This window comes from Symphodus melops, assembly GCF_947650265.1.
Source record: "Symphodus melops genome assembly, chromosome: 1".
Classification (NCBI taxonomy): domain Eukaryota; kingdom Metazoa; phylum Chordata; class Actinopteri; order Labriformes; family Labridae; genus Symphodus; species Symphodus melops.
Window position 1 is genome coordinate 38,065,501 of NC_136691.1, and position 21,878 is coordinate 38,087,378.

The window sequence follows — 21,878 nt, forward strand, 5'->3', positions numbered from 1 at the left end:
GTCATACTTCCTTCATCTAACTAAAAGGGTCTTGTTGGCTAGATTATTTTCATTTTTACAGAATATTGAATAAATGTCAAATTAATTATTTCCACTGTTACATTTAAATCACTGTAATTGGAGTGAGGATAAACGTACACAAAACTAGTTGCCTGCCACGAACCTGTTCACAATGCTAGGTGCTGAATTCAAGAGGCTGATGAAGTTGGAGTTATGAAATAATGAAGTCCTTTCCAAATGCTAAAGAGACTCATCAGCAGTGTCTTTAGTCATGTGATAATCTTCTCTTAATGCAGTATGATCCCTCACACTCTCAAACCTTAATCGTGTAGCACCAGGTTATACACTTTACAAAAAAGAGCAGGTCTCTGCCGTACTTTTGGTTGTATTTAAAGGGATACTTCACCCATTTGCATGAAGCTTTGTATCATTAGAAACATGGTAGTAGTGTTGAATGGTCATGAATCCAGCCCTCATTTTGCCCTGAGACGAGAAAAATGTTTTTCTCTGCCTGGAAGTTTTCTTCATGTGATGCAATATGACGCTTTTTGCATCACATGAAGAAAACTTTCAATTAATTCACCGTGAACATATCACGTATCATACAGGTAACAGGAGCAAGTCCAACACGAGTAGTAGAAGACTCGCTTTGAACCTCCATCTGCTGCAATTGTGTATTCAAAGTACTCAAAGTATAAAGCAGTTTAATAAGGATTTAGGTTTGAAATTCTTTATTACTTTTCATCTAAATTTTTACTAAATTCCATTTAACAAAAACAAATCTGTACAATGAACCATTTATAGTTTTTTTTTTACCAAACAGACCAAAACTCCCTACAGTCTTTACTTTAGAGCCCCTTAGAAAAAGAAAGAAATTCATGAAGATCACAAAAAAGTGCATTTTTGTTGTAACTCCTGTGATACATTAGTCGTGTTTCTAACGCTGCTTCAAGTGGAAAAGAAAACAAACGTGTAATTCCAGTATAGACAGTTTGAATTAGAAAAATGGCGATCAATGTGCTCCAAGCTTCATGTTTTAAAAACCATTATAGCTCCCTGATCGGGTCAGATCTACCTGTAAATAAGGTCGTTCTTCTGAAAGTCCAGAAAAGATGCTTTATATGGAAGTTACAAGGTAGTGATCACAGAGCAGCAGTAAGTTCCCCTGAGCAGAAAGTTCAAGAAACATGTTTGATTATCTTTGTTTTCCTTCATGCTATAAAAAGGCAAGAGAGTTCTTCTGAGTGGTGCCAAAGCCTCAAACGGCAGCCCTGAACACGAAACCAGAGGAGTTGATGAAGGTTTCTGGTCGGATGTTTCTTTTATCATGAATGTTAGTGACTGTTATTCACTTTAACTCCTCCAGCATGGGATGACCATCTCTAAAGAAAATTGGACCATTTTAAGAGTTATTACCCCTAAAAAGAGAGCGAACATGCCATTTCTGTACTAAATACTTTTTTATTATTATATATATATATATATATATATTTCTCCACAACTAGAAAAGGCTCCATGTGGATTGATTCTTGGATCGCTCCTGATGACGAGATGGGACAAATGTGCCACTTTGTTTTTTATGAAACAAAGAAAATAACCAAACACAATCCTGCATTAGATGGAAAAGGCAGTTTTCATATGATTGAAAAATTACAGAAAATCAAGAATAATGACGCGTCTCATTGGAGGAATACATTATACAGAGCCCTGAGAGAGTGACGCTCAACAGTAGCTTAACACGACCTGATAGTAGGAGCTGGACATTTTGGAGGAATCCTACCAATTAGAAAGAGAGGAGCGGCACAACAACTTCTAGAAATATGATCCAATAAGCCGTTTAAATGGCTAAACCTGTGCTAATTACATTTGTGGGTTTATCGACCACTCCAGAAGAGGATTGACAGAAGAAGAGAGAAGAAGGAAAAGCAGAGCTTTCTTTGAACTAATTTTCCATGTTTAACTTTCACACAACAATCAGCGGCAACTCAAGTGCTTCACAAATTCTCCCATTTGGACAGAAGTGTCCATATTCTCATTAAATGAACAAAACATGTTGACTAAATGACTCCCATTTAGACCCAAAAGGGTTTCACAGCGAGCAAAAAAAAAAAAAAAAGATTCATAAAACCATGGCACATAAACAGAAAAGACCCAAATCAAAATCAGAATCAAACTCAAAAGCTTTCAAAATAAGTCAGACAGAAATCATAAGTTACAGTCAAACATTTAAAACAGTTAGAGTGCTTATGACTACAGATGTACTGACACCTGAAAATACTTTTGTTTTCTTACATCCGGAGTGAGAAACAAAACATGACCATGTTGTCACAAAAAGTCTTGAGCTTTTTCAAGAAACACCTGCCAGAACGAACATGTCCCCAAGTCAAAGAAGTTACCAGATCAGGCAACAGTCCATCAATAATCCATTTGAGACACCTGAAGAAACTACAGTGATCAGACTGTAATCCTACTGCCTTCATTATACAAAAATAAATCTATAGTGATTATTTTACTTTTATCAGGAACAGTACAAAATGTATATAAAAAAAACAAAAAGGAGACTAAACTAAATTCAGAGGGTAGAGCAGTCCATCTATCAACAACACAAGCTGGCAGCCTCAGTACAAGAGAGAATTAGGCTACATCCCCCTTCATCGCCCAGCCACATATAAAAGCTTTTGTCCTGAGCTTTTTTTAAATGAATTTTTAATCAAAATTAAGTAGGAGATTGGTAACTTTGGCAGAAATAGCCAACATTCAACTCACCCAAAAAGAAAAAAAAAACCCTGACAAATGTGTGCGCTGCTCTTAGTGAGCGATAAAGGACAACTGAAGGGTTTTCAGAGAAGTTTTAGGCCGTTATCTGGAAATGACAATCACATGACCCTTACACTTAATGTTATCACTTCTACACACAATATCAACGTAGAGGATTGGAAATCACTGACTGATCTCAGGCTTATTAAATTCGAGACCTGGAGTGTATATGCTCGTCAGCTGTATCTAACATGCAGCCATTGTATTTTAACAGCTATTGCATCAGGAGACAAAATAAGACATGATGTTTGGCTTAATACTGGCTTATTTTTTAAGATCATGTCATTTTCTGAACTTTTTCCTCTGAATAACTGATTTGAAAACAACAAATTGTTCAGTCATGGACTACAAGTCAAGTCCGTCTGAAGAATCTTGACTCTTTAAGGATAGAAAATAAACCAGTGGTAGTCGTACGCTGTGGACAAGGGTAAGCAGGAATGCAATTCTACTCCATTTGTGGAGAATTTGCTTCAACATGATCTAACACCAGAGTTGTCCTTTAACTGCATATACTGTGACATGTGACAGAAGTGGTGAGTGAACTTGGCAACTTGACAAACACTTGGGGCAAATATGGAGTGTTAAAATCTTGCATTAGCATTGTTTCAGGCCAGTAAGAAGAAGCTTGGTTACAAAAAAAACAAAGGTAGACAGAATTTCCTATTCAAACTAATCGAGCATGGTAGCTACTAAAATTTATTTCTGAATGGCACAAAGAATAAAGAAACATTTTCCCTTTGGTTTGGGATGTAGTAGAGTAGCAAACATTAGCCTGCTGAGTACAGAGTTCTTGCAGGAGAAAATTAAAAAGAACAAATCCCAAGTTCTGGACTCAGTACTACAAACTGTTTCTTTTAATAGACATGTAAATTGTGCTTGTGAAACCGTCTTGGACTAACAGTGTGAATGCCACTGTTTGTTGTTGATGGACTAAGTCTCTCTAAAATCACCAAGTGCAGATCGTTTTAAAACTTGGGATTTAGCCACAGGTGGAAAGATATCGTTTGTACGTGGGAAGAAGAGCATCGAGACAGAAACTGGGATCTGAGCCGTTTAACAAATGCTAGTTTAGTTTCTCCTCGAATATGTACAGATTGTTGGTGGTGGCAACTGCAATGATGTTGTCCAGAGGATGCCAGGCAGTGTGCAGGATCTTCTTGTTAAAGTCCAGACTGTCTACACTGATCTCATCCTTTTTGCGCTTCCCACCTGTGCTTACTTTGCGAGGTTTCAGGACCGATCGAGGCTTGCCGTTCTCCCGTGACGCCTCTAGAGTTACATCCTGCCGGTAACCTCGGTCGAACATCCTGAAGAAGTTGTTGTAGGATCCGGTCATCACAACGCTACAGGGAGACAGATTACGAGTGAGTGCTAGTAAACCACATTCAAATTTTAAGAGATAATTTATTGAAAACGCATAAATATATTGTCCTGTAGGGAATTCCCCTAAACCAGCAAACCACACCATGTGCAGCCTTCTGCTCTGAGCAGATAAACACAGTGTTTGATAAGGTTTGATGACGCTTGCTCGTCTGAGCTGCCTCAAACAAGAGTCAGCCCAAAATACTTAAAGGCATCATTTAAATGTGGGGAATTCCTACGGCCAGAAATAAGACTAGGCTTTATCAAAAGGACATTCTTCTTTAACAATGCAGAGAAACCCTGAAACAAACTCACCTGTCATTCCCGTTCCAACAGCACTCGAACTTGTCAAAGATGCAGTCATTCTCATAAAGTGAACACAACTTACTCCTGAGATATTCATGCACCTGTTGAAGGAAGAAGATGGAGAGACGTTGCATTTATAATCAACAGTCAAAATAACATTTCAATGTGACCACTGTAAAACAGCGCCCTCTGGTGGAGTGACCAGAGAACTCTGACCACCCTTACAATCCTCCCAAAGTGAACACATGCAACAAGAGTGAACTTGGGTTTAAATACAGCAAAAGGTAACAAACCTGATAGGTCTCTACTGGCCGGCTTTCCATGTTGAGATCCCAGATTTTGACGGACAGGTAGTCACGCGTCATCAGGTAGCGCCCACTGTGGCTGAACTTTACATCAGAGATCGATGAGATGATCTCAGAGAAGAACGAACGATTGTTTGGATCCTCTGGCTCTTCAAACACTGAAATTAATACGAAAAAAAACCTCCAGGTTTTTAGTTTACCCAATCCTATAAACAGGTGTGGATGGCACTTGCAAACATCCATACAATAACATAAAGGCTGGGCTTTTTTCTTCCCGTTTTATAGGCTTGAGAAGCGTCAGTTTTCATTCATTTCTTGAACACATTTATCTCTTCCTGCTGCAACTCACTTCGAATAGCTGTCAAGAGCTGTCTGTACAACTACATGAATGAAGACTGACATTTAGACGACCCACTTTCTGGGACACAAGAGCTGGTGTTTGAAGTTCAGCTAATGAACTTTCTCTTCAGGAAAGTGTTGGGCAGAGATCAGCACTGCTGCCTCTGAACAAACAGGAAAGTTAGCTGTAATGTGGCTCCAACCAAGGACTGCCTTCAGCAAAGATGTTCCTCTATTCTTAAACGCTTAAGAAAGTGATGTTGACACAACCTCTCACCTCCAGCAACTTCACCTGTGATTTTAGACAATTAGAAACAATAGAGCCTTTCTCCCTCAGCCGCACACTTCACTTTTCTACAGGATAAATGGACAGTTCTACATTCAACATCAACTGGTTCAAGTTAAACTCAAAAGCGTCCTTTCAGGCACGAAGCACTGACTAGCTTACATTTGGAGTGCTGGTCACACAGTGCGGCTGCCCTCATGTCACACAGACGGATGGTGCCTTTACTGCTACTGTAGACGAAGGTGTTGCACTGGTTTGGGTGGAACTCGGCTGCTGTGATCACCTCCGTCAACTCCTCCATGTTGGCTGGCTTAATATCAACAATATCTGTGAGGTGAGGTTAAGGGCCGATGACTAAACACAGATGTGTCCACCAGATATCAAAAACCTCTAAAAATAAAATAATGTATTCTTTTCATCCAGTATTAAAAAAGGTGTGGCAGATGTGTTTTACAAACGTATGGGTCTGAACATTTTCATCTTAGGGAGTTAATGTGGTTGAAAAAAGGTTTAAGATCCGTGAATGAGTTTGACGTCAACATTAACACAACCTGCGTCGATAAAGACAAATTGCAAGGTAGCATTTCTTCACTCAACTTTTTTAAACGTGTAACCGAGTCAGTGTGGAGACATTCTCTTTGCTTTGGGGACATCTAGTGGTAGAGTTTAATATGACACTGTCACACAAATTGTTACTCTTTTTGAGTCTACTTTAAAAAAAAAATTTTTTTTTTTTTTTTTTTTTTTAAAATCATAGACAAAATATTGTAATTTACTGGCAGTACTTAAGAAGTAGAAATTCTTTTCAACTGAATGACTGGTATTTTGCAGGCATTGAGTAATGCTGCCTGGATGTACCAAATCTGATTGACATTTGAACATGATGCATTCAGGGGATCATGATCTGGCAGTGAGGCAGAGCTGCCTCGAGCAAGAAACAAACTCACGATGTTATGTTCCTTAAAAACTTTCTGCCAGTTTGACACGTTTTATCTTAATTATCAAGTGAAAACCAACTGCATGTACACATTTTAATACTAAGTGGTAGAAGTGGCAAAAAGTATTTCACAGTAAAGATTGAATTCTTAAATTGCAGCACTCTGCGTACTTTGGAAGGAAGATGATGATGGCTCAAAAGTTCATGAAGGAGAAAAATGTTGACAATGAGAAATTTCTAGATGAAAATGAAAAGGATACTAAAGCTGCGATCGTTGATCTCCAGGTTCCAGAGGTTAATGCGCAGGTCATCTGCAGACAGGTAGGTCTCACAGTCGCTGTTGACTGAGATGGAGTTGATATGGTATGTGTGAGCATTCGCAAAGACTCTTCTTGGGCTGGCTTCCACCATCAGATCCATTGGCATGAATACTGGAACCTGAAGGAGGTTATTACCAAAGTAAGAGGAAGGCTTTTAGAAATACCAAGGCAAACACTCTCAGACGACGTTCTTTCAAATTAAGAGGAAAAAAAGTGATGCTTCATATTGGTCTGTTTAAATATTTAAGTGTATGCATTAATGATTATGAAGATGTGTTATTCCTGAAACACTAAGGACACACTTTTAAAATGAGTTAAACTCAGGTATAACTTATCACATGAACTGCTGCTTTACAGTAATGCTTGTAAATGTTAAGTGTGCAAACATGCCTGCTTAACATCTGCATGAAACATCTGCTAACCCTAGAAAATAGAAAACTTAAAGACAAGTCCTTCAAGATTGACATTTACACACAACTCGATCCATTAAAGAGAGTTTAACAATCATTCTTAATCAAAACAATAATCAATAACATTTTCATCAGTACTGGGACAGTGGTAAAGTCAGTTCTACACACCCGCAGTGTGTTGACGGTGTGGAAATCTCTGTATCTTCCATCTTCTTCCTTCAAATTGTAGCCCTCTGGTCTCTTGTCCCGCTCACTAATTTTCCACAGCTTTATGGTTTTGTCTGGTGACGAAATAAGAGCAAGTCTTTAGTGACAGACGGAACTTCATCAATGAACAGCATCTGTTGCCACGCGATGACTCCGAGGAAAAGAGTTGGTGTAAAAATGTCACCACCTCTTATTCCTCGTACGATCAGTTTCAAATCTGAATTCATTGGTTCTCTAACCATTGGTCGACAAAAGGAACTGTGCTGCGTTCTTCTGGGGCAACCATCGAATCTTGTTGATCTTCTCCTCGATCTCAAGGCTTTTCAGGTAGTCGAACTCCGGCTCGTGGCTCTGGAAGGTGCTGTAAACATTGTACTCTCCTCGACACTGTGGCTGATTCTTGCTCTGAACAATGACAGACATGCAAGAGTTCACTTAAAAAGTGTTATGATGAGAAAAAAACAACAAAAAAAACAAATCAGAGCATGAGCATTTCACCTGAACTTTGATTAGAGGCAGATTCTGATACTGCCAGGTGTTTTTTGTTGCTGAAATTCTTATTTTACTAAAATGTACTATCAGCATGGCAAGTTATTCATTCAATAGATACTAAAATGTGTTCTATTGTTAGCAGCAATCAATCAACACTAAAAAATCTTCCTTTTAGCTCAGTCAGAGGAAGTGTATCATACACATGTGATGTAATGCTCAAAGCACTAGTTGCTGGTTCGACCCCCCCCAATTTTCAGCTGTCCTAACACAAACAGAAAAAGATATGATCACACATGTAGCTCACTCCTTTGATTCACAGCTTTAGGTAGAACATCTGGCTGTTAAAACATTTTTTCTGTGATGCCTCTAAATTTAGTACAGTCAGGTGAAACATTAATACATACCTCTGGTTCCTGCTGAAAGATGACAACACGACCGCCTTTGTCCCCAGTGGCAAGCAGCTCCCCAGAGTGGTTGAATTCAACAGTGGATATGATGTCAGCTGTCAACAAAGTGATTAGATCATCATCAAATCATGTTGGTTTTTTTCATCTAAAACCTTTTTTTCCCAGACCGTTACTTGTCTGACTTTATTCATTTGAGTTTTGTCTAATGGGAATATTCTTTTTTTATTTTTTTCAAAACTTCTCTGGTTGTTCTCGCAGTGTTTAAAAAGATCTAACGTTTGCTCGTGGTCTGGCCACCTATGACGAGTGAAAACCACATCAAGCATGAAAACACAACAAAGCACTGACGTACATGTACTGTTTGAATAGACGACAATGTGCCAGTGCACTGGAACTTTAAGTCAACCAGACACTTGCTATGGGCAGCTTTTCAGCACTTTTAGATCGACAAGCATTCTCATCAAATCCCACAAAAGAACAATCAATCCCTGTTTACAGGCTGACACTATTCTGAGCGAGAGCAATCCCTAATATAGACCGTGGTGTTGTTCCTCCTTTAACATAGCACACAATGCGCCTGATACGACCTGACTCCATCCAAAGAAACAGCAGGCGGAGGGAAAGAGACTCAAATTAAACTACATCACTATCGTCGTGTTGTGTTTACAGCCCATGTACTGCTATGTATTGACACAAGGAGAGGCTCACATCTATACTTGCTCTCAGTCACAGCTTACTGTAAACAGCGGAGTAGTCCGTTCACACAAATGCATGTAGCATGTACTGTAAACAAACCTGTTAGAGGTAATTGTGAATTTAGTCACCGGACAATGAGAAAGAGCCGGTTACAATAAAACCCTCGTCTTCCTATTATTATAGAGGTAAAACCTTGTGATGTAAGAATCACAAACCCTGAGCGCTGGGGATGTAACGATTCACTCAACTCACGATACGATGCTCTGACAATCTATTTTTCAAATTGAGACTAAAGACAAATAATGAGAGGACTGAATAAGATTCCTTTTCATGAAGATAATATGCACAGGATGTCTTCGAGGGCTGCAAACCCAACTTTGTCAGTGTGGTTTGTCCTTTCAATGTATTTTTTCTCGCAACAAGGGAAGGTGATTGAAGCCTCTCATTGTGGTGCTGTTTGTGTAGCTCCCTGTCTTCTTGGCATATTTGTACACAGTGTTGCTGTCTTGTCAGACTCTTCAAATATAGGACCCTCTGCATGGCTTCATACAGATAGAGCTAAGAGGACCTTTTTTGTTTTATGTAACATACTAGCATTTGCACGAACCAGCAAACTGCAGCTCAATATCATAAACCAATTCAATAGTCAGTTTCCTTTTCCTGCATAGGTGACAAAAACCTGACATTTCCCACCATGCAAACGTTGCATTAAACACACCAGACACTATCTGCAGGGACGGAAAGGCTCTGCGGCGTTTGGCATGGTAGCCTTCCCTCCTCCAGTTGTACTTGTAGGAAACTTCTCATCTTTAACACATAGTTGTGAACAGGTATCTGCTTAGTATGCAATAACTCCTCACACACCTACACATGAATGGATACCTCACTGAGAAAGTAGCATCAGTGCTAATTAAAAAAAATTTTTTTTTAAAAAGCATGCACTGGCCATCACTTGGACTCACCTTCAGCGACTTCGTCATCGATTGCTCCTTTGACTTGGGAAAAGCACCACTGCACATCACTGTTCCCACCACCGGCCCCTGAAAGAGACACGATTCGCAGGTTTCACCACACACCTCCACAAGAGGCAACTTCACACGCGTTAGCCTGCTGCTAACTTAGCAGATCTACACGACTACATAGCAGAGTGTGGCCTAAATACTCATTACATGATGAAAAGAAAACGTTGTAGCGAATAATCAAACATGTGCCATAGTTTAAGGATGTTTGTAATGGATAACATTCACTTTCACACTCTTAGTTGTGAACACTAGCATAGCTTGAAGCTAACGTGCGCTAGTGGTACACAACAGTGAGACGTCGTGTGAGCTGAGCAGGACAGAAACTGTCTGATAAATACTTAACCTCAGTTTTCTCTGTTGAGTTTTACCTGCCATGGTGAGAAGAGACTCGAGCAGAGAGTCTCTGTAGCAGGCTCGGGCCCTGCTCAGGAGTCGTGCTGACCCGGGTCGGTTCAGTCCGAGCTGCAGAGTAAAACTGTAAGAGCTGCTTAGACTCACAGGACTCAACAAGTCCACGTCGGATGGATATTCACTGTATTAACCCGTCTTCAGCGTCAATAAAAAGGAAAGCTGCAGAGCTGAACAGTGAATGTCAGACTTTGCTCTCTACTTTGAGATTTCCCTCGTCTCTCCCTTTCCCTGCGTTACTCCTTCAAAATGGCGCAGCGCGGGCGGCGTTCATTTGACACAGAGCGGACAGGACTCATTCTACTCTGTCCTCACTGGAAGACATGTTCAGGGGATTTTTCTTCTACCTGGAGTCCCACTGAGTATTTTATTTAAATTAAAAATATTCTGTCAATTTACATTATATTGACATTAAAGAAAATCTTAAACCCCGCCCGCGTGGATAGTTAACACACCTAACCCTAGTGTATAAATTGAACTAACCGACGCACACACTTAGTTCCTCATGTCTAAAGGATTTATGTATTTAATACGAACTTACATTTAGAAATTTACAAATATTTTATTTGAATCATATTATGACATAATTTAAAATGACCAAACTAAAAATGACCACGATATCACTCATCATTTTTTATAGGTTTTGTGTTGATAATAAGGACAGTAATTTCACCCATGTGGCAACCTCCGGTACTGAACATGAAGCCAATGCGCAGAACCTACAGTCCATCAAGCGTCCGCTTGAGAAGGGTTGCAGAAGTACCAGAAGTAAAAACACACATTAAAAAAGTGCAGTGAAATGAACATGTTTACAGCTTAGTTTAAGAAAACCATATTGGTCTGATTAGGTCTCTATCAGCATGTCCAGGGGGAGAATTCTTTGGTAACTCATCTGCTTTGATTTGAAGAAGTGTGCGCGTAATTTCTAATTTATTTGTTAATTTAACAGGGACACATGTAATGAACATCGCTTCAGATTCAAAATAAAATATAGATGCCATGCATGCAGGATTCTAGCCATGGCTAATTTGCAACCCCTGTCCCTGGCTAGGCTTTAAGAGTTAAAACAGAATCATACTTAATAATAATAATAATAAATACAGAAAGTGATGCTACACAAATAAAGACATTATAACCTAAATTTACAATAATGTGCATACCGGAAGTTAGTGACGGGCAGGCTGGTGTAGCTTTTTGACAAGAGGCTTAAAACTCGCCTCAGCTCTAGCGCTCATCACTGGGTTGACTCAAAGTGAGACAGCATTTTAACATGTCGACCGCCATCGATGGGCTGTCAAAGCCCCCTGCAGTAACAGAGGCTGACATCACTCAGACTTTGCCATTATTTAAAGTCTATGTAAAGCACACAACAGAAAAATGTGGCACTTGCACACCCTTTTTTTTGTTTGTGTATTTGGAGGTTGCCACTCTGAAATGGCCAGGCCCTGGTTTATACACCTTCGAAAAGGCCTTTTTATTTTATTTGTTCACTCTGCATCTATTCATACAAACGTAACAGTGCAATATGACAAAGTGGCAACGATTCAGCATACCCAATAGCCTATAAGGTCCATGAAAGTCAAATTTAGATGTAATTCAACCATCACTGCTGCTCATGATTGTTTCCATGACCCCTTTCAAACAGTGAGACCCCATCTCTGGTCATTTTACCAAATACAGATTTATTTGGGTCAATGCATTATGCAGCAACTAATACATCGCCATAACGAATCCCTTGAAACTACATTTTACTTCACAACAGGATCTGCAGATACATAAGCCTAGAATGAGGTGATGCATCAGGTAATTTCTGCCAATATTAGGATTTGGTGACATATTCCCTATCAAATATGCACCCATCAGTATAGACAGCCTGCCCATGAAGTTCAGAGCATTCTTAAAATTACAACAACAAAATAATACTGTATTCATAAAACCCTTGGATGGTTTATGTCTGCCTGATATAGAACATATTTGTTTTGTTTCATTCAGGTGAAGTTATTGAACAAAGAGTTGCAATGCCTTATTTACACAAACATTCATGTCTAACTTTATGCTTAAGGGAAAAAAATAGGCTACCTAGAAAGCTTTATCATTCAAGAATACAATAATGAATTTGTATGTTACAAACCCATCCAGATATGTTCCAAAGTTTCATTGTGAACATTTTGCAACACTTTCAAACATCACAGTTTCTAGATGCAAATATAATCAATCTGCAAATATAATCAGTGTTAACAAACATTTGATACAATCTGAAGTTTGGTAGAGTTTTACTGTTGAGTTGCCGCATATGCTTGCTACACAATGATACATACAAATGCTTAGCTTTGATCATTTCTAGTGCAGTTGGAATAAAAAGCAGAAACATTTTCTCCAGCTTTTATATTTGTTGGAGACATTAATGATTTATAGGAACTGCAAAGAGCACAAGTCCCTGAAAATCTGCCTGATCTCTGTCATTAATGAGCTCCAGGCATTTGAACAGTCTCTTCTTTTCGTCCTTTTACTTCCCCACCATAAAATAAGTGGTCCATCTGGCAAGAAGCAAAGCGCCAAAAAGCACTGTGTAGCTGAAGAGAACAAATTTAAGTATTTCCTTGAAAGTCCGGAGGAAGCGAATAAACAAGGGCTCAACTTCCAGATCCAGATGGAACTGCTGGGTCTTCTGTCTGTGACCAGAGAGACTTTGGTGTCCCATGTTTTCACCTCGGCCCATTCTGAAAACACATATATCTGTCAAACATTTCAAGAGAATACAACAGAATAGAAACATAACTGTATTTAAAGGATGAATCTGAAAGCTTGTAAAATCACACCCATAACAATATACACTTAACAGCAAAGACAGTATAATTACTCTGGTCAGAAAAATCTAATTGTCCTTGCCTTGAACTATTCAATTTGTTGCACTTTTAAAAGTAGCATAGACCCCACAGAGGAGCTGCAGTCCAAGCTGAAGTTTTAAAACATTATGAATAATTGATCTGTTTATTGCTCTAAATGGGTCCATTATTGATCTGTTTTTACATCGTCACAAACAATGTTGAATCAATTCAATTCTCATTATTTATAACTTTACTGATAACATTTAAAGGGACATTCGCTGAATACGTTTTTGTGTTTGCTTTGCCGAAGTCATTCGCAGGCTCAGAAGTTAAAGGTGTAAAAAGGAACCATGGTAGTCAGGATTATTGAACTGATCAAAGTCATGTTTTTTTTTTGTAAGTTGTATTATTTACACGGGTACATTTGTTGTATAGGTAGAGGTTAACAGACTAAAACAAAAACAGACCAGATTTGATTGTATATGAATCATCAACATTTCCCAGATTAATCCAGAAAAATAAATAAATCATACCTTGGAGTTTTCTTTGCAGGGCAGGACCAGGTCAGAGAGGAGACTCCTTCGTTCAGCCCTGAAATCCAAGTTGATGTGAGCTGCTTTGAGCCTTTCAAGCCCTCCTGGCAGAGGAGGAGCCAAGAGCAATAACTGATCACAGGGATCTGAATCCCCTGAGGTTGATCTAATGGGAGTTTGAGTCTGCAGTGCACCTGCTCCCCCAACAGAGAAATTAAAGTGTTAGCTTGTAAGTAAAACTACTAGAATTAAGTCTTTGATAAGTACATGGAATGATTAATTAACCATATCTAGCCTATCCACTTGAAGGACATTGACATAGATTTACCTAAGCCAGTTCCCCAAAATATCTGAGTGCTGTCAGCAGGTCTCCCTGTGTTCATAGTGTAGGGCACGGAGAAGATATTGACTGAAACAGAGATCCAACACCCTCCTGCAGCACTGTTATCCTCTACCGGAACACGAACCAAATGGCCTCCTAATTCAATCAGTGTCATGCGCTGTCAAATCATGGGCCGCTGTGGGGAGAGCTCTCCAGACAGCACAGGGCCATTACCGGCTGATCAGGGGGCCTGTTACTGTGCTAATTGCTCGTTCAGAGAGCTGGATCACTGATGACGGATACACTCCCATCTCTGCTTGTTTCTGTTCATCATGGTCACAATCAGCTTGCTTTTCTTAAAATGATCTACTAAACAAAAGGCAAAATTGCTTCCAATTAGACCAAGTAAAACAAGAATACTTTCTTTGACATTAGTTTGGGCTTTATTATTTTACCCCAGTACATTCATACTTAACAAATAATTGCCAACAGAACTTTCAAGAATCCCAATTTATCCTTTCCGACATGACAAACCACAAACTTTTGAACGATTTTAATCATAAATACATATGTACAACTTACTCTATAGTAGGTAAATGACCTCAATGATGCACGTGTAGCCAGTAGGCAAATACATAAAGCTTAAACAAACTTTGTGTTGTATTACCTGGGTAGCAAATGTCAGACTGGAAACAAATTAAAGGTGCCCTGGAGACTCTGTGACCACGAAGTGCTGTGGAGCAACGTTTTGTCTGTATCATGCACATGCCTAAGGCCGCGGGCTTCGTAACACTCTAATCTCCATCTTCTTAAGGCAGCTATTTTTCCTCTGAAGTCACGCTCATGACAGGAACCTTTATCATCTAATGAGGATGGCATACTGATGTTCCATGTTAGTTAAAGTTAGGAATCACATTACTGCAAGGAATCCGTGTTTCTCAATTGATGAGCATCTTAAAAGGCAGAGTATAGATGAATATGGAGGGACATTGGTCAAAATTTAAAGGTAAAACATTATTTAAAATCCCATATTACTATTAAACAGTTCATGTTAGCCACTTTCTAGCATACAGAACTGTTTGATAATAACACGGGAAATAAAAATGAATACAAATACAAAAAGTAAGTACTGTTAGGTGGAGCGTTTCTCCATGCTAATGACAACAGTTTAGTTACACTGTAGTAGATGATGGCTTGTAAAGTGTATTTAACCCTTAAAATATGGCCCAGTGTCCAGAGAGATTGTCACTCATTATCTTTGTTGTTGATCAATCCAGATGTGGATGAAGTGACTAATATGTACTGTATATGTCTGAATGTATGCGTTTAAAGAAGTGCAACACGGAACAAAGCAGTACAACAGTCTTGCTCTTCATTCATTCAAGTTTCCTACTCCGAGCATGTCAGAAAAAGTGTACTATTGAGTGACTCGGGTAACTAACACTAACCCGTGGTTATTGAGAAGTGTGTATTAAGCACATGAAAGCACCAGCAAAGGTAAGCAAGTAAACTAAGAGAAGAGTCTGCAGGATTGAAAATTCATAGGTCAATCAGCATTGCACATGTTGTAAAGACAGGGAAGTGTTTGACATGTTTGTAATGTCACAAGGAAAAACTGAAAACTGTTTCGTCTGTAATAGGGACTGTAAACATTACTAAGGTGGTTTACAAGAATGCTCCACTGGTCACCGTATAGAGCCAGATGTGTTTTAACAGGTTCCAACATCAATGAAACACCTGCAGTGCACTGACAGCGACATAAAAACATCAGCTGAGGTTTTCTGATGGATGGCGTGTTTGATGTGTCCAGGTGTGCATGCAGGTGACTCAGGGGGTCTGGGATTCAGGTCGGTCCATGAGGGATTTGATCCAAGTTGTGCCGTTTAAGAGTTTTGTGGTGGCTATAATGTACTCCATTCCACTGTCTTCCATTTGAGAGAGAAAGCGAAGAGCTGCGATTTCTGCATACGACACCCCTCCAAGGAAGAACACCAGGGTTGTCCGGTTCTCCCCCTGCTGGCCTGTGTGAAGGTAAAAGGACGTGCATCTGAAGTCAAATTTCTACAGTTTTCTTTCTTTCACTCAGCCATTGTAAATCAGTCACATTTCTGCCACCCAACCCTTGAAAAGAGCACAGCTTGATGTATTCTAGGTGCCTTTTTCTGAGCTCACTGAACATGTGAAAACACTACTTTAGCCTTCATCATCCCTCTAGATCAGTCCTCTATTATCAGCTTTGTAAATTTAATTCAAGGCAGGCATGTAGAAACAAGTCGACTGTCTCATGCTCAGACTCAGTTCTAATTAGCACATTTTAAATTGAGTGTGCAATTAAACTAATTATAAAGATCAGCGCAACACCTATTATTGCCAAAACTAAAAGATGAAGGACAACTGAAGATAAGCACTGTTTACTGACGCTGTGGTTTTATCAACGTTTTTTTTTTTTTTAACATGGAGACAGAAGAACCACAAACACAATGCTTCTGTGGTATTGTGCCATCAATCTGCTTCTGTTCCCATTTGAAATAACAGAAACAAAGCCAGTGTCTTATCTCCACACAGCAGCCAGGCGGTGGTTTACTCAGGTTGTGTTTTAGTGTGCAGCAGGACAAACAGCAGCTGGTAGTGTGACTTACGTTTCTTATGAAGTCCCGCTGGTAGCTGCTGTCTCTCCTCAAAGTGTGGGCCAGGGAGCATCTTCAGCACCTCTTCGATGCTGCGCCAGCCTGGTCTGGCCAACACCTGGGTTAGCCTAATGCTCAGCGGTGCGTAGCCACTGTACACATAGGAGATGTCGTTTGGGTTCTGCAGGAATCAAAGAGTAAAAGAGGTGAAGGACTGCTCCAAAAAGGCCAAAGTTTACAAACCAATTCTTCTTTTCACGAGTCTGAGTCAGGCTGCTCGATTAGGGCAAAGATCATGATCACCATTCGTTTGATTGATATTGAGATCACCATTATCAAACATGATGATTACTATTTGATTTTAAAATTTCTGCATCAGTAGAATTTATCGAACCTAAACACCTTACACAACACAGTAAGAACACAGGTAATAACATTTATAAAAAATGATGATATATTATTAAATGAATACTTAATAAATGTACTTTGTTTTGAGTAAGAAGTGATGTAAGCTTCTGGCCGAAATAGAACATCAAACATTTACCATATAATAAAATATTTGCACAAAATGAGCACATCTCAGCATGCAGCACAATAATTAATAGTCTCAATGATTACCTTGTTTTCACGATTGTGGGCCAAAAATCATAATTGAAACTATATTTATTTCCCAGCCCTACATACCTGTTCATTGGCGTCCTCCATCCACAGTTTCAGGGTTTTTCTGATAGTGGGGTAGTTGTTCCTTGAGCTGCTCTGTGGCTTCAAAAGACCCCCCTTCTCAAGGTTGTTCAGTGTTAGGATGTGTTCAAAGCCATAAGTCTTGACAAAAAAAAAAGGAAAGAAAAGGAAGGGGTTATTACAAACAGTCACCTACAAGATTCATATAGATCTATTAATGCAACGTTGTATTTTTTTCATTAAGGGATGACTCTACCTGAAGAATCTCTCTCTTGTAGTAGTCAAACACTTTCTGCTTGAGGCCATTGTTGCAGACTGACTGCATGCACACCAGACGCAGAATCTTGATCAGCGGGTCTTTCTGGGCAATGCAATCTTCTATGTACGTATTCACCTGGTAGTAAAAAGTCCAACCATATACAAGAGTGTAAACAAATACTTTGTATGTTTTAAAAGAACCTCATTAAAGTCAGTACCAGATGCAAATTTATACAAAAAAAAATGCAATATGGCATTTCCTGGTATTTGCAGGATTTTGTAAAATGAGGCTAAAATGATATGTAACCCTCATATACCATATGAATCCATGGATGAATAATGAATACCTTGTCAGTGTCAACTCCGGTCATGAACTCCTGCTCCACTGTTAGGTTATCAAAGAAGGCCTCAGATGCTGAAATAAGACACAAGCTTCGTATGATCACGTGTAAAATGGGCAATGAAAAAAACGGTGTGTAACGTTGTCGAGTGTGGTGTAGTTTGTGTCGAGTTCATTTTACGCACTGGTGATGTCCTTGATCAGCTCTGCTATAGACGTGTGGTTAGCCAGCGAGCTTCTTGCTGCCTGCATGTGAGGCAGCTGAGACACAAACTGCTTTATTTCTCCCACCGTTTTGGCATTATGGCGCTCCTGAAAAGCAAGAAAAGTCACACGACTTGCTGAAAAGTCAGCCATACAGCTCAACAGTAAGCACGGTAAAGTGGCTTCTGCCATGATAGAAAATCAATATGGACCAGTTCAGATTTTGAAATGCAATCAAACATAGGAACAATATGCAAAACAATTAATTTAGTTCAGAGTAGATCCAAGAAAAAAACAACAACATCCTTTTCAGAAAAAGAAATCCCACACAAAATCAACACTGCTCCTTTAAACTCATCTAATGGAAGAGTTCTTTCTTACATGGGATAAAAAGCTCCCTGTCCAGGTCATTGCTTTCCAGCATAGGAACACCTCTGCACAGCTTTAAATCATGACCTGTGTGTAGTTTCATAATCTGATACGACAATGGTAATGTGTTTTGAATTGTTTCGCGATCTGCTGGAACAATGATCTTATCTCGAGGTGATTGTCACCAATTCCCCATCTTCATGGATTTGCATTTTTTGACCTTTGTGGTAAAATGCCAGGGAGACAACAATCACATCAGATACCCTTGGATGTCTGCACGTCTTTAAGTGCTGTAAATACAGCTTCATTGAAGTACAACACAAACACACTACAGCTATATTCTGGACACTCGTACACTCGATATAGCAGGAAAATGAGCTCGAGCAGAAAAGGCGAAACCAACCTCAAACGCAGCAGAAATGATTTTGGCCTTCTTGCTAAGTGCTGCTCCTACAGCGTTGAAATTTTTGTCCCGGATTTCTGCATACAGTTCCTCTGCTGAGTTAAGCTGTAGCTTCTTGGGCTCTGTTGGCAAATCTTTACTTGCCTCGCCCTGTTTCTTCTGTGCAAACTTCTCCGGAGGCAACTTGACATAACCTGTGAGTAAGGATGGGCAAAACAAGAGAATGCAGAAATCACACAAATGCATACAATAAACAGGGCAATTACATTATTATAACATTCACCGGTGAAGAGAAAAGGATCGATAGGTACCGTTAGTGATTCCATAGATCTCGTCAATAAGACCTTCATAGGTGAGCTGTGTTGCCAGGGGAGTGAGGAGGTCGACATTACGGTCCAGGAGGAGGAGAGTATCAAACACAGGGAGGATCTGATTCTGAATGCCGGCAAACTCCCTCTTCATCCTCAGCATCATGTTGGCAACATGCTGAAAAAAAGAAAATCATTTCACACACCTGGCTGCTACTGAAACGCCGTCTGTCCCTGTGCAAAAACTACCCAAGACAAGGATTTTCCAACAGATGACGAGGTATTATATTTTAAAATGTCTCTTAACTCACCCGTGCACATTCTCCTTTCCCATAGATCTGTGGGATGGTTCCATACAGTGCCTGTAAAGTCATGAGTCCTTTGGCTGTGTGGTAAAGGCTTGTTTGGTCGTTTTCTAAATAGCACTCCTGTAAAAGAGATGGGAAATCATAAATCACCATCATGAAGTGTGAAATTAAAATTATTTCCTTCAAGAACTCTTAAACAAATAGCAGTACGTCAGTAGATGATGGTTAAATAACTGTTGATTTGAAATCGAATTATCATTTCATAATACACAGCAATACTTCAGTAGAATCAGAAATACCCAGGGGGAAATTCAGGAAGTGCATTGTTGTGGGCAGTGTACACATTAAACCCACCCTAAAAGCACTTTCATATTCCATGGAGAGCAGATCGCCATCATAGGGAATTAGGTCCAAGATATACTCGTCGATGTTAATGAAAGAGGCTAACACTCCCTGCTCCTTCAGCCTCTGCTCACACAGCATGCTCCGCCGAGGCACAAACAAGATGTGGAAGTCTCTTGCCGAGTGCATTTTGTCCTCACTAAAAGGTGCACAATCAGAAGACAAATGTTAAACCATGGTGAACAGCTATGCAAAAACTAAAAGACAGGAAGTAAGAAAAAAAAAACATTGAGTTTAAACTGTGGGACGGAAAAACTATGACATACACAGACCTGAACACATTCTCAGCGATGATGTCCATGAGCTCCAACCTGGGACGAACAAAGAAGATGATGTTTTTGACGTCAGCAGAGGGCAGCCTGCCACTCTTGAGGGTGAACATCTTCTCCACTTCATGTTCCTGTAAAATCACAAGTTATAAACAAATATGTGAGTCCTACATTACAGGAAAAAAACACAATTATGCCCGATATCATCCAGCAGGGTTTGTTGGGCCTTTTCAATTATTATTCTTGTACAAAACCCGAACACAGACAGCACTTACCTTCAGGAGAGAGTACTGTGCTATCAGTCCAAAGGGTCCCGTCAGATATTCATCCCAAACTATGGCCTAAAAGAAAGCAATAGTCATCTGCATGCGGAAACCTTTCTGTCAGCGGGTTCTTCATTAAATTGATATGTGACCACCGTGAAGACAACATTTAAAGTAAGTAAAACCAGTCCTGTAGCCACATAGTAGAACTATCTCCTATCCTGAGTCTTAAAGTAAATTGTCAGCCTGAACAGATCAACGATAGCGTTGAGGAAGGAGAACTAGGTTAGCTGTCAAACTCACGGATGTTTTTTGGCATCGACCGTGTTAATGTTTACGTTACCTTGCTTCCCGCACATTTGTCCAAAAACTCCCGAAGCTCTTTCCGTGCTGCTTCTCTCAAAATATTTAAATTGACTCTGCCGTAAGAAAGGTGTGCAGCCATGTTTCTGTTCTAACATCAGTAACACTCCAAATCAGGTGACCGCAGAGAGAAAAGTCAGTCACGTGATTTATCCAAAGACGACACAGCGTCAAGATAGTTCATGGTGCAACACACACACACACACACACACACACACAGCCAATAACACATATGGTACAAGCGGAAATCTAGCTTATTCCTTCAAGCCTCTGATGATGTATTGTCTAAAATCAGACATCAATGTTAAAACAGATGATCATAATAGTCCAAGTCAGCCCAATGAATTCTTTTCGATCTTTGCTCCTTCAGCAGTCAATTAGTGTTGCGCGTGCGTACATGGTGCTTGTAATAAACAACTTCTGTAAAGCCTGTTGTTGTGAAAGCTCTGCGACCTGTATGCATATGAATATTGCTCTCGGTATTGGTCTTAAAGAAGTGTTATGCATGTGTCAAACGGAATGTTTGTCCAAAAAAAGGAATCTTAATTTGGGGCGCCAATACGGAAGTAGGAGGGAGTAGTCTCTTGTCTCCTCTTCACTGTGTTCCTGTGTGTACTGTATAGGTGTGGCAAACATACCGCAGTTTATAAACTGTGCTATGATAAATCATAGGCTAGGCTAGGCTTTTTTTGTTTTGTTTGTTTTTTTAATCCATTACTCTTAACATAGAAATCGGTCAAAAGGGTTACTTTCATCATAACCTGTTTGGTGCATTAATGACCTCATCCCTTAGATGGCGCAGTGTCTCTACAGTAGCAATAAGAGGGTTTCTCTGGTAATTCAGACACTGATTGAATTTCACCAGGCTATCTTTGGCGATAAAATCACTCCTAAAAATAGTGACGACAACAAAAGTGCCGATGATTTTTTTTTTTTTTTTTTTTAAAGATGAAATTCAGTTATTCGTGTTGTGTGATTAGTATTTGTTTTCCTCTTGTGATTCATAACTATGGACTAAAATTACTAAAATTAAATTAAGAGTTTGTATTAAAAATAGATCGGACTGCATTCAAACATTAATGCAGC

At 39.6% G+C, this 21,878-nt stretch overlaps 2 protein-coding genes across 2 annotated transcripts; both read right to left on the reverse strand.

Moving 5' to 3' along the window:
• Positions 1-714: 714 nt before the first annotated feature.
• On the reverse strand, positions 715-10,712 carry ppp2r2aa (protein phosphatase 2, regulatory subunit B, alpha a). The gene is made up of 10 exons (XM_079357717.1): positions 10,275-10,712; positions 9,847-9,924; positions 8,186-8,283; positions 7,529-7,694; positions 7,251-7,363; positions 6,613-6,790; positions 5,578-5,742; positions 4,779-4,948; positions 4,495-4,586; positions 715-4,160 (listed from the first exon to the last, which is right to left on the reverse strand). Exons 1-10 carry the CDS (start codon positions 10,279-10,281, stop codon positions 3,881-3,883), a joined length of 1,347 nt encoding a protein of 448 aa, XP_079213843.1. The 5' UTR covers positions 10,282-10,712; the 3' UTR covers positions 715-3,880.
• A 3,691-nt stretch (positions 10,713-14,403) lies between these two features.
• Positions 14,404-20,999, reverse strand: vps33a (VPS33A core subunit of CORVET and HOPS complexes). The gene is made up of 13 exons (XM_079346784.1): positions 20,773-20,999; positions 20,442-20,507; positions 20,170-20,297; positions 19,850-20,036; positions 19,499-19,615; positions 19,191-19,365; positions 18,880-19,073; positions 18,089-18,215; positions 17,911-17,978; positions 17,562-17,699; positions 17,309-17,446; positions 16,637-16,805; positions 14,404-16,018 (listed from the first exon to the last, which is right to left on the reverse strand). Exons 1-13 carry the CDS (start codon positions 20,872-20,874, stop codon positions 15,825-15,827), a joined length of 1,803 nt encoding a protein of 600 aa, XP_079202910.1. The 5' UTR covers positions 20,875-20,999; the 3' UTR covers positions 14,404-15,824.
• Positions 21,000-21,878: the final 879 nt, after the last annotated feature.